General features: G+C 39.3%; 2 protein-coding genes across 3 annotated transcripts; both read right to left on the bottom strand.

Annotated features, from left to right (window-relative positions):
• Window positions 1-878: 878 nt before the first annotated feature.
• On the bottom strand, window positions 879-5,911 carry LOC142368252 (uncharacterized). The gene is made up of 5 exons (XM_075450378.1): window positions 5,854-5,911; window positions 4,164-4,487; window positions 2,906-2,965; window positions 2,635-2,750; window positions 879-1,446 (listed from the first exon to the last, which is right to left on the bottom strand). The coding sequence occupies exons 1-5, from the start codon at window positions 5,909-5,911 to the stop codon at window positions 1,345-1,347; spliced, it is 660 nt and encodes a 219-aa protein (XP_075306493.1). The 3' UTR covers window positions 879-1,344.
• Window positions 5,912-8,241: 2,330 nt separating this feature from the next.
• On the bottom strand, window positions 8,242-13,105 carry LOC142367722 (uncharacterized). Of its 2 annotated transcripts, none has more exons than XM_075449746.1 (5): window positions 12,877-13,105; window positions 10,436-10,759; window positions 9,153-9,212; window positions 8,908-9,017; window positions 8,242-8,789 (listed from the first exon to the last, which is right to left on the bottom strand). In XM_075449746.1, exons 1-5 carry the CDS (start codon window positions 12,923-12,925, stop codon window positions 8,673-8,675), a joined length of 660 nt encoding a protein of 219 aa, XP_075305861.1. In that variant the 5' UTR covers window positions 12,926-13,105; the 3' UTR covers window positions 8,242-8,672. The 2 variants fall into 2 exon arrangements, with proteins under 2 accessions (XP_075305861.1, XP_075305862.1); XM_075449747.1 differs by having other exon boundaries at window positions 8,908-8,966.
• Between the last annotated feature and the right edge of the window lie 96 nt (window positions 13,106-13,201).

Below are 13,201 nucleotides of genomic sequence, written 5' to 3'. Positions count from 1 at the left end.
TCACATGATGACGTGAGCTCTTACTGTAATTTCATCTTTCTTCTACTCATTTGTTTAAAGTGTTTCTTATTTTTTTAAATTTAACTCCACAAGTCAAAAACTTGTGGGCTGAACAAGAGGAAAGGGCTTACTCTTACGCAGATGACAAGCCTACACCTGCCAGGAAGAGCTTCCGCACTCACTAACCGCACCTTAAGACCCCAGCCGAACCGCAGGTCCCCTGCCTATTGAGCGTCTTTTTTTAGGGTGTTTTGATGCTCAGATTGGTCTTTTTTTCTGGGTGATTGTTTTTTTTTTTTTTTTGTTTTGTTTTTTTTGTTTTAATATAGTTCAGTATAGATTTGTTTTTCTTTCACACGAAGCAGTTATCTATCGTTTTACATGTAGTGGAGTAAATGTTACAGTGTCTCAGTACAGGAGAAAGCGATTGTCTAGGTCAGGATCATAAACTAACCCCTAGATAAGTATGATATAACTATGATATTCCACTCCTTAATAATGAAGGTATAATACTGATTCAAAATGAATAATGGCAACAGTAATTTTGAATAAGTATGAATATATATTCACAGTGAGATGCTGCTGCCACCTACTGTACATGTGGAGGATCCCTTAAAAACACTGTCAATTGAATAATTGGCTGCTCTGGTTATAAAAACAAACAAACAAAAAAAAACTGAAATCGTGATTTGAATTTATACTCACTCAGGAGCGCAGAATTCTTGCACAATAGGAAAAAGATGCAGAGCCGTACAGTGTTTGACTTACTCAGAAACAATATGCAGAATACATTTTCTGACAGCTTTGCGTAAGACGGTACAGACAGATATACACCATGCATATTAAAAAAAAACAGACACGTGCAAGTCTCCCAATTTAATAATAAAAAAAGGTACAAAATGAAATAGTTAAACAATAAATTAAACGCAGTGTTCACATCTCAGTTCCTACTTTGATGACAGTCACTTGAGGGTTAGAGGTAAAAAAAAATCACATCATCATATATACTTGTATACTACTTGTGTATTTTTCAAGTGATGTAAACAACTTTTCCACCTTTTGCTGCCACTTGTATGTCTGGTCTTTCTCAGCTGAAGGAGTTTGTTCATTTGTTTTTAGGAATTATGATGCACACTAAGCAATCCTCCCGCGCTGATGAACATGTGTGTGACTGGTTCAGGATGTTATTTGCTTAGCTGCTTAGCTGCCTTGACTCTGTCTGCAGTTAAACAATTCACCCACAAATATTTGCAAAATATGAATCCTTAAGATATATCTTGTTGATTTTATCCAAACAAAAGTGTCCAAATGCAAGCTTCTGGTTTTCTGAGGAAAACGTAAACTTCAGCAGTGGAGTGTGGAGTATGTTGGGTCTTTGCTCATGCTGTCGTGATTGAGGGCCTGGTATATAGAGACTGCATGCCTTGTTTCCTGGGTGGTAGATATCTGAAAATGATAGAACAAATATTAATCATCTTTGTGATGATATATTTCAGGATGATATTACTGATGTGCTCTCGTAGGCTGGTCTTCAATCAGCCTAAAAGAGCACACGTCACCCCTCTGTTCATTGAGCTCCACTGGCTACACTTAGCCGCCCGCATCAAATTCAAGTCACTGATGTTAGCCTACAAAGTCCTTAAAGGAACGGCTCCCATCTACTTGAATGTTCTTGAAGGGTTATGTCACAACTCGGTCACTCCGGTCGTCACAGGATTGTCGTCTAGCGGTGCCTTCACCACGCTCAATACAATCCAGACTCTTTTCATGTGTCGTTCCACGATGGTGGAATGAGCTACCAAGTGCTACAAGAACAGGGGCGTCCCTGAATATCTTCAAGAAACTCTTGAAGACCCAGCTCTTCAGAGAGCATCTGCTATCCGAGCACTTACCCTGTATTTCCCTCCCCCCTCTAATAATAATAATAATAATAATAATAATAATACATTTTATTTGGAGGCGCCTTTCAGGTCACCCAAGGTCACCTTACATTAGAATTAAGAGCATAGAAAATAATAAAAGCATAAAAACATGAGACAACATAAAACAGAAGTGCACAGAGTCCAGTTATAGGGAGTATGCCAGTTTGAATAGGTGAGTTTTAAGTTGGGATTTGAATGATGTGATGGAGTCTGACTGTCTTATGAGTGGGGGGAGGGAGTTCCAGAGCCTGGGTGCTGAGCAGCTGAAGGCTCGGTCGCCCATGGTGCTGAGGCGTGACGTGGGGATGGTTAGGAGTCCAGCAGAGGTTGAGCGGAGGGTGCGGGAGGGAGTGTGTTGCTGAAGGAGGTCGCTGAGGTAGGTGGGGGCTAGGTTGTGGAGAGCTTTATAGGTGAGGAGAAGATTTGCACTTTCTCTTTCTGTACTTCCCTCTATGCCTGCACTCTATCTCTACACTGTCACCCCTGTCACCTCTGACAGAGTCTGACCAGTGGTTTCCTTCTATGAAGCTTATTGTTAGCTTTGATGTTAGCTGTAATGTTATATCCTCTTTTGTAAGTCTCTTTGGATAAAAGCATCTGCTAAATGCATAAACATAAACATTTCCAACAGCCAGTGTTTTCTGCTCACTGGAGGCATGTATGTTGCATGAAGGATTAAAGACCAAAAGAAACTGTGGGAGAAAAGAGTTACCTCTATGTTTGAAGTCCTGGATTTTCTGTCATTGTACCATTTGTAGAGGAGTAGCAGAAGACCAGCCAACAGCAAAACAATGACAATCAAACATCCAACCAGAGACATGAGGGAAACTGACCAAGGGACACGGGGGTAGAAGAGTTTGGATGAGTGTTCAGAGAAGGAAACTGAGAAATCAGTGTTTGCATGAAAAAAAAACTTGTGCATTGTGCTGTACTGTAATAACATTAACAAAGCCAGCAGAGAAAGATTGATGACTGGAGAGTACCTGCACACTGCTGAGTGGTTTCAGGGCAAGCACAGGTGGGTGTGGACCTGTCCGTTGAAGCTGTGAACAATCAGAGGCTGAATTAGTACTGACAGATAGGTCCTGAGGGGAGAGACACCACACCACACCGCTCCAGTGCGAGTAAAGTATCCATCCTGTAACAGCAGTCAGAGAAAACAACCCTTTTGTCTGAAGCATAAATGAAAAGATCCAGATTTTAACCATACAAAAATGTCCAGAGATTAAAGGTACTGAAGAATTCATTTAAAAGAACAGAATAACAAAAACTATACTTTTTAACACTATCTCAGAGAAAATTTGGAAAAATCTAAATTAAATAAATAAATAAATAAAAATAAATCAAGACTGTTGTTTTGACAGTAAGATAGAAAGAAGTGTATTCACATTCAGAATGAAAAATAAGTTATCATATTCTTCTGTATGGGTCGTACTCTGCAAGATCTACCCCTAATGCACCCTTGATATTACATTCATACATTACATCAGACACTTTATCACTGTTTTCTTGTGTTCAACCTTTTGACCAAACTAGCCTTATTCCTTCATGTAAAGCACTTTTGATATTGATAAGGAAAGTGCTCTGCCTATAGTACAGGTAACTCTGTGCTGCTCAGAGATTTAAGGGGTGGCGTTAAGTCCTGAACGGAGACACATAACACTACTCTGTAGAGAATAAAAGACAGCTGGAAAAATACTATTGATCCTGCTAGTAACATCAGGGGGAGGCACAACCACTTTTAAAGCATAAGAGGAAAAACAACCTTACTCAAGATAACATGGGATATTGTCCATCTAGGGACTAAGACTAACTAAAAAATAGAAACAGGAAGAGAGGCAGAAAAAGAGATAGAGGAGGTGAATTTTATTCTTGTTTTATTTCTTTCCTCTTTCTTTTTAAAGATTTCCAAGGTAGTGGCCATCAGGGTCTTTACTTTAGTTTCAGATAACAAACTAGAAAACCGCAAATGTGTCTGTGCAACTTCCTTTCTCACAGAAAAAAAAAGAAACCACAGAGAAGTGAAAAACATGTTCCAAGTAAAAGTCTCACCACTCTTTGTAAAAGCAAGGCTGTTGCCAGGTCCAACGTTTTTTTCAACAAAACAGCCACAATCAATACATCTAAATGTAGAAATGAAGGTAAACAGGACACAAAAGGGAAATTCTACGAATCCTCGTGAGAATAAACTACAGACTGTTGGGTACAGTTGTGATATCGGCTGTTTTGATAAAGGCTCACCTAGAACTATAAGCGTAATCTCTCCAGTTATAACAACATCTCGTATTATGGTGATACTATAATCCCCGCTGTCCTTACGCGTCAGGTACGACAGAGTCAAGTAGCCATTGCTCGAGTTAATGGCAGCTCTCCCCTTGTAACGGTCGCTCATTTCCAGCTTTGTCTGATGCAAAGTAGCAATGTTGATCCATGCATCTCTGTCCCTGAAATACCAGATTATGGTGTCATTGCTCTTCTTCTCAGCCAGGACTTTTAGAGTGACATTTTTCTTCAAGATTGCTTCCACTGGACCCTTTGGTAGAATATCCTGCCCAGCATAGCACCCTGAGGAGAACACAGACAAAGTAACTGTAGGTGTGGTGAAAGATGTGGAAGTTAAATGGTTGTGAACAAGAAAGCAGAAGTCCTGCAAATAATGAATGAAATTAGGAAAATATATAAATTCTTTTTAGTCCCTTTGTTGTTTTATTGCTTGAATAGATAATTGGCCAATGACATAAATTCCATACAAAAAGGACATTTTCAGGGAAAAGCTTCCCAAAAGACCAAACACTGTGCATAATGTTTGGTATAACTTACAGAGAAATCACTAATCATGATTCTGTGCGTGATTGTGTCAAACATTAAAAAACTCCATGCAATTTGACAAACTGAAAAGCAGGAGAACTCCACCTCACTTCAACCCTCCTCTGGCCAGGTTTCTGTTCTGCAATTAATCAAAAAAAACTTGAAGGACAATTGCAACAGGTTGGAAATGAGAGTGTCTTGTTGTGAACATTGGAAAACAAGAGAAATCTGTTAAAAATGAACTCAATTGTTCCTATAGTTGTCAGTGTTTTGGCGCAGTTGTTGGCACCATTAACTCACAACAACAAGCTTTCAGGTCTTATTTGAGTAATCGCTTTTCAACAGACTCAAAACATTCATGTTAAGGTCATTTTAAACTGATCATGACTAAGAGTGTGAGCATGCAATACACCCCCTCAAGGTACATGAGGTGTTTGGGTGTTCTGGGTGCGAGGAATGATAATTACAGCCCTACTGAGACGTCAGATTCAGGTCATCTCATGCTCATGACTGAGTATCACTATTGAATACCACCACTTAATTTTGGGCCGTCTTAACGACCCTCCGAAGACTTTTCCAACCGGCAGCTGTGCAACTGGGAAACCCCGCCAGTATGAGGTATGTGAGGTTGCGCTCAATGCATCAGTGACAGAAGGACGTTAGAAGATTCTGGGACAGTTGTGTAAAATTATTCTTATTTGCTGTGAACAGCTGCTGTGCCTTCACCACTTGGGCCATTGTGTTCTGAGAAAGCATGAAGTGCTGCGAGTTGTGGGTTCCCAAGAGTTTGAAGGAGGGCACTCTCTCTACCATGTAAAGAGCTCGGTCTCTATTCTGCTCTCATATTAAATGCACAGAAAACCCACAGAAGTTCCGGGGTTTTTCAGAAAAGACAGCACAGCGTGCAGACTGTCTATACAGTGGGTGGCCCTGCACCCCCGATGTGTCTCAAAATCACCCTTTCACTTTAGCGCTTCATCACAGTGGAGGTGAGAGCCACTGGTCTAAAGTCATCAAGACTCCCTAATTACAGTTTAAAGTAATTTTCCTCAGCACAGGAACAATAGTGGCATATTTGAGGCATTTGGGGACAGTTTGTAGACAGAGAGAGGTAAAATAGTACCTCCCCCAGCTAGTTGGTACAGTCTGTACCTTACCCGTATATCATCAGGGCCATCCATTATGATCATATCAGCACCAGGAAGCCCCCCTGTGACCTCACCTGTACTGACAGAACGCACCTTCCTGTCTAAAACATGAATAAAGTATTTTTCTGTTCTATTCTATTCTAAAACTGTAGGCAGCAGATTAGAAGTAGCAGCGTTGGTAACTCAAAATGGGAAAAGTATGTAACTTCCTCTACTAGAGCATAACTACTACTTTATACCCATTACAGTGTGAGTGGCAGTTTTAATCTTTTAAGTTTTATATGGTCATAAGCCTATATCCTTAAGTAAAGCGGGGCTTTTTCTTTTGAAATCTGACAGTTTAACATGAATTGAAGAAAACATGTAAATCATAATTCAAATCTGCAAATAAATGACAAAATCTTACCAACACATGAGAGCAGAAACGGAAGCAATCTAAAGCTGAACAGATCCATTCCATATGGGTCACAGGTTTTCAGCAGGGACAAAATAGTGCCAGCATATAAGATGGCTCTGCCTCTGTCCTCCTAGTTCTATCTCATGTGTTTACTGTGACAGCATATCCGTTGGCAAATTGACAGATATGGAGGACTTTGGTCTGTGGTCCACCCACGCTCCAGCTTTGGACAGACATCTGCTTACAGCCTACATTTCACATTAAATATGAAGAAATTGTAACGCCAACTACTTAAATATGAATGGTTGTAACACCAACCCTTTAATGAAGGAAAAGCCAGCTAGCTGTGTTGAGAGAAAGTTCTGTAGACAAGAAAGTAAACAACAGCCTTTAATACTACATTTCAGCACAAGCATCACAGGAAGTGAAACAGTTTCCATGCCTTCAGTGGAAAGAGACACAAACCAACACATCTCTCTAACGCGAACAAGGCATCACCATGTCTTGGTGCGAGATTTCATGAGAATTCAGTGAGAGACTCATAATCTGAGGGAGGATCATAAACTGAACTTTGGATAAATCTATTGGGTTTTTACACAGTAACAACTCATCAGGATGAGCAAACAGCGTACAAAATACTCTGGATTATCCCTGTCCTAAATGATGAATGCATAACCCTCATTAAAAATATTGCAAAACAAGAGATACTATAAAAAGAAGACTTGAGAAAGACTTGTCTGTGGCTGAAGAGGATGAGCTGGTGTGGTGGGCTGCGGCAGCATGGTTCATGCGTGCCTGTTATTGGCTCCTTTGACCATTTGCACTTCCAGGTCCTTTGTGTTGGTTTCGATTTGTGTGTGGGTGCATTACACAGCTCGGTTCCTTTGCCTTGGAGCAGGGCTGTGTGCCATCCATAATGTAAGGGCCCAGGTTCACTTTTCTGAGGTATGTCAATTCAGTTATGTTGCATGCAGTGTTGATTTGGTTCGCCACTGACCCTAACCCTTTGTTCTGATTTATTATGTAAATAAACTGAATTGAAGTGAATTATTAACAAACCAGTTTGTTGCTCTCCTTTAAAATCCAGAGGACACAATGCACACGATTTCCAAAAAGAATTTCAATTTGTCTGACGACGAAATGTTTTCCCACATTGTCTCCAGTGAAAATAAGTGTTTCTGAATCATCTGTTCATTTATGGCACTGCATAAGGATAACTGGCAGTTTTAAGCTCCCTCTTAGCATGATAGTAGCTTTCTTTCTCCTACATTTGCAGATGGCACAGCAAACTTTGTTCACAAACAATCATTTCCACAGGTCTTAATAAACCCATGCAGTAATTTCCATGACAGAATCTTGCCTGTTTTAATGCAGTGCAAAGATCACGGTCATCCAATGTTCATTTTCTGGTGTTTCCCTTCTGTTCAGGGATCTCCAGATTTTCTGAATATTTCACTGATTTTATGTACTGTAGATGATGGAATATTCAAAGTTTTGTTTTGCAATTTTACATTAAGGATTATTCTGAAATTGTTCCACAATTTTCACACAGAGTTTTATGCAGACTGCTGAGAGACTCTGCCTTTCTAAGGTGCTCTTTTTATATCCAACGAACTGACTTGTTGCCAATTAACCTAATTGATTGCAAGTTCCACTAGCTGTTTCTTTTTAGAATCACAGACATTTCCAGCCTTTTGTTGAACCCCTTTTTTTTCCTGACATCTTTCTGCCATAAAACAAAGAACAGCAAATATTTTTCACGAGATAGCAAAATATCTCACTTTTAAAATTCAATGTTTTCTATGTTATATAGAAAAGAGAATGTTGGTTTATGGGATTTGCAAATCACTGCAACCTGCGCATATTTACATTTCACGCAGCAGCCCAACTTTCTTTGGATTACACTTCAAGTAATCAGTGGAGTATTTACCTAGTAGTACTAGTACTTAGTAGGATTATGAAAGTGAATGGTTGTGTTTTACTTGTGAAAATGTGGCATGAATCATTGCAAAATTAATTCAACAAAGATCAGTTACAAAGTTAACCCTCAGACATCGTTATGGACATTTTTGCACTGAAGAGTGCCGCCAATGAACCTGATGCCGGGTTAAATGTGCACCAATAAACTTAACTGCGTACAGAATTTGTATCATTTTTAATATAAACAGCTTTATGATCGACAGTACAGAGCGAATTTAATTTTAATTGAAAATTGTTAATAAACAAACAGAAAATGAGTAAGTGGCTAAACTGTTACTTCCTTTTTTTATATTATAAAATAGTTAGATATTTGTGTCCACAAACAAATATAGTTAAATAGCAGAAATTCAAGATCAACTTCAAAGCCTTTTCCACTTCTCTCATCTGAATTGTATGATCTTCCTGAGGTGATTAAGTTTAATTAACGGCAGACCAGGGGCGGAGAGTAGAGTAGGTTTCGTCCTTGTCCATGCTGGCAAGATTGAGGATCTGATAAGTGGAGTCCTCACATTTGGAGACTGGAGACGATGTTTCCTGTGTGACACACAACTGCAAATATTACACTGTCTATAAGCCTGAGTTTTGTGTTCTGTACAGACGTGTGTACACAGCAACAGAAAAACTGAAGGAGAATTACCTCCACATGTCCTACCTTTGAAGTACCGGATTTCTTGCCATCTAACCATTTGTAGAGGAGCACCAGATAACCAGCTAACAGCAAAAAGATCACAACCAAGCATACAACCAGAGGCACAAAATAATCTGGCAAATAAACACAGAGGTTGAAAAGCCCAGAAAACCGTTGAGAGGTAGAAACTGTGAAATCACGGTAAGAATGAGAAACAATTTGAGAAAATTCAAAAAGCTGGCAGAGTAAAACTTTTCACAGGAAAGTACCTGCACACTGGTCAGTGGTTTCAGGGTAGGCTGAGGTCGGTGTGGACGTCGGGGCTGGAGCTGTGGAAAATCAAATGCTGAATCAGTACTGAAGGGAGACAAAAGACACCACTCTTGTGAGTGTAGTGTTGATCCTAAGATGTAAACCTCCCCTAAGATGAGGTTTGAAAAGAAAAAGACACGATGCTCACTCCTCCCTCATTCAATTTCTAAATTCTTGGAGACTGACTTGATCGTGATTGTGTTGTTTTATCGTGTACAAACTTAGCAAATCAGCCGAATCCTTCAAAAAGCTTTTCTTTTTTGGCTATGGTGAATACATAAACCTTATACAAACAAAAGGTTATCTTGATAGAAAGAGAGAGAGAAGGGGAGAAAGAAGGGGTGTATTCATGATCAGAGTAGAAAACAAGTTATTGTGTTGTTCTGTGAGGATAGAGAATAAATACTCAAATGAATGAATGCTGTTAACATGCTTAAGATTTAAACCATCACCCAAAACCAGCATGAAGGCGTCTGATTCAGCTTGCAACTGGAGAAGGAGTCTGAACTTCCAGCCACACAGGCAAAGAACTGGATTTAGGAGGACTTCCTTTTTTCTCCTTCATGAAAGTTTTACCTTTTTAAACTAATCTTTGCAGACCAGTGGCCACCAGGTCTGATACATTCCATTTTTGTCCTATAGTGACAAAGAAATCCCAGCTAAGTGGGTCCCACTTCTTCTTTTGAGAGAAGAGAAACCAGAAACCAGAAATAAAAAGGCTATTCCCGTTAACAGTCTCACTGTATCTTTTTTTAACCAAGCGCGTGTCAGCGACCACTTTTATGCAATCAGACTGCTACATTCAGGTCCCCAAACACAATGTACGATTGATTATATGATTCTAATTGTTATCATTTTTCTAATTACTGAATCAAGTTCAGCATACATTAGAATTAGTTAAATATATCTGGGAAAAATCGGTCTGACAAAAAAATACCAAACAATTGTAATAAGAATAATCTACACACTGGCATGTGGCAACATCCAGCCTGGCCTCATAAAAATGTGTCGTTATTGCATGCGACAGTGAAGTCGTTGTTGCTCAAGTCAAATGAAGCTCTTCCCTTGTGAAAAATAAAAAATAGAATAAATATATATATGATTTCCTTCAAATAATCACTATGAACACTGTTTGGATGTAGTAGCTACAAGATGCAGAACAAAATAAATGAATAAATAAATGAAACAGGTCATAAAAGTAGGCTAAACCAGGGAACATATTGCTATACATGTAACTCACCCAGAACTCGAAGTTCAGTTTCCCCGGTTTTAGTACCAGCATTTCCTAAAATGGTGACGCTGTAAAATCCACTGTCCTTCGACTGTAAAGAGGTCAAAGTCAAGTAGCCAGTTTTCACATCAATTGAAGCTCTACACGTGTAAGGGTCGGCCACTTGCACCGCAGATTGACGTAAAGTAGCAACATTGATTTGTTCGGCTCCATCGCTGAAATTCCAGATTATATCGTCTCCCTCCTTCTTTTCAATCAGGATTTTCAGAGTTATACTTTGACCCAAAACTGCATCCAGCTTCTCTGGTAGAACACCCTTCCCAACACAGCACTCTGAAGGAGACATAGAAACAGATAAGGTCAATGTAAGTGTCGTAACTGATCAGCTAAAGAACTTAAATAGTTGTAAAAAGGAAAGTAGACTTCCTGCAAATTATCCCATGATGGGAGGATTACACACCATGTTGTATAATTTTGGCCAATAATTAAATCAAGTCAGGAAGCTCCTTGTACAACATTTTAACATGTAGCAAAAACAGATCCCTTATAAAATATAATCAGTCTAAATAATAAATTCACAGTTCAGTCTGCACATAAATCAGGTTTGGTCAATTATGGACCAGCAGTTTACCTCCCAGGTTGAACACTGAAGGCATACAATGGCTGGCAGTGCCTGTTTGTTACCATTCATTGTTTTCTGAGCCATTTGGGCAAAGAGGGTTCCATTATAGTTTCAATAGCATCTCAATGAGCGTGGGTAGAGGTAGGATGCATCATTCGTTCCATTTAATCAATCAGCATATGCTTTCAAAGGGAGGAACAACAATCAAGCTTCACACAGTCCAGCCCACCAGAGCTCAGTCGTGAGTCTCACATCTAAAGGCCTTAAGTAAATTAAACACTTGTACTGCATTGTATTTCTAACAAATCCAGAATATAGGCTTAAAAGCCTGAATTTAATCCATTTTAAGATTTACATACAATGTAGAAAAATTCAGTGTGCCAACTTTCTCTTGACACTACTAGAAAATGTAAAACTGGTTCAAAAGGGAGACTGAGTTTGTTTTTTCACATTCTACCAACCTAATCCAACCTCTACTCTGTCCTCCTCTTTATCATTCATCCAATAACTGCATGCGTTCATCCCTTCCATTACATCTCCTCTCATTGAAGAATGCTGCTTTCCTTCATTGTCGTCCCTGCTCATCATCAACTGCCATCCAAACTCCACCTTCCATCAGAGAACTCTTCACTTGGTCACGCTTTGTCCATCTGCTTTCAACTCCCACCTGCAGGATCTGCCTGAGCTGATGTCTGTGGGCCTATGGGTTTCTTCTGAAGGTAGTTAGTAGCACTATATCTTATTGAGACGCTTTTTCTTAAAGGAGAACTCCGGTATTTTCAACATTAAACCTCCTTTCTGAGTCGTCTGCAATGTTTTAGAGCCCCCCTCACCGCTTTTTTGATGTTTACTGAAGTCTCCGGTATTTGCCTAATTTTGATTCTTCTAAACCTGCTTCAGAATGGCAAGTCCTGCGCATGTCTACAAAGGTCCGTAAAAGCACAATAAACGTCCGTTTTCAAAATCATCAACTCACCGGAGTGGTTACTGGTGTGCACTGGTAATCCATATCAAATTTTGTGGCGAAAAGTTGCTTTTGTCGTGTTTTATTTGGCAGCTCGTTCATGCTCGCACTATTTTCTTAGCAGTGGCGGAGTAATATCAACGAACATCCAGTACAAAATGTCAAATAAAACACGACAGAAGCAACTTTTCGCAACGAAATTTGATATGGATTACCAGTGCACACCAGTAACCACTCCGGTGAGTTGATTATTTTGAAAATGGACGTTTATTGTGCTTTTACGGACCTTTGTAAACATGCGCATGACTTGCCATTCTGAAGCAGGTTGAGAAGAATCAAAATTAGGCAAATACCGGAGACAGCAGTAAACATCAAAAAAGCGGTGAGGGGGGTTCTAAAACATTGCAGACGACTCAGAAAAGAGGCTTAATGTTGAAAATACCGGAGTTCTCCTTTAAGAATATTTTTTCTCTATTTTACTTTTGACATAATCCCCCAAAATATGTTTAAATAAAAGGCTATAAAGCAAAACCAAGGAAAAAAGATATGGGGATGGATGATTTTGCAAGCCATTGTATTTCTTTGTGTATTGTAGTGTCAAACCATGATGCACCTCAAACCTTGTGTACTATTATTGCTTAATAAAACAGAACAGTAGTAGAGATAATTACATCAAAATGAAGAAATTCATAGGAATTAATGGATTTCCAGATAGCTTTATTACTTTTATTGCATTTCTTTTAAATTCATTGTCATTTGATACGCTGACAGAATAATGTCAATGCAGGAAAATATATCGCAACATATATAATAGAAAATATATAAATATTCATTCACATCTGCAAATAAAGTACAATTTCTTACCAATACATGAGAGCAGAATCAGAGCTAACTTTAAGCTGAACAGATCCATCTCAGACGGGTTTCCAGCATAAAATGGTGCCAGTGCATAAACTGGCTCTGCAACCCTCTTCTCTGTTCTGTCACCCTCACTGTGGCACCTCCTTTACTTTAATGCATATTCGTTAGTAAGGGACCCAAAGAAGATGTTGGTTTGTGGTCAGACAACTTTGGTTCTTCAGACACGAGACAGCTGCTCTGCCTCAACCCAAATAGGAGTCCTGGAAGAAAGAGGAAGTCCTTTAATAAAAGAAAAGGCAGTTTTATGCATTAAAGAGACTTTCTCTGC

Source organism: Odontesthes bonariensis, chromosome 18 (assembly GCF_027942865.1).
Source record: "Odontesthes bonariensis isolate fOdoBon6 chromosome 18, fOdoBon6.hap1, whole genome shotgun sequence".
Lineage (NCBI taxonomy): Eukaryota > Metazoa > Chordata > Actinopteri > Atheriniformes > Atherinopsidae > Odontesthes > Odontesthes bonariensis.
This window is presented reverse-complemented; position numbering and strand designations above follow the sequence as displayed.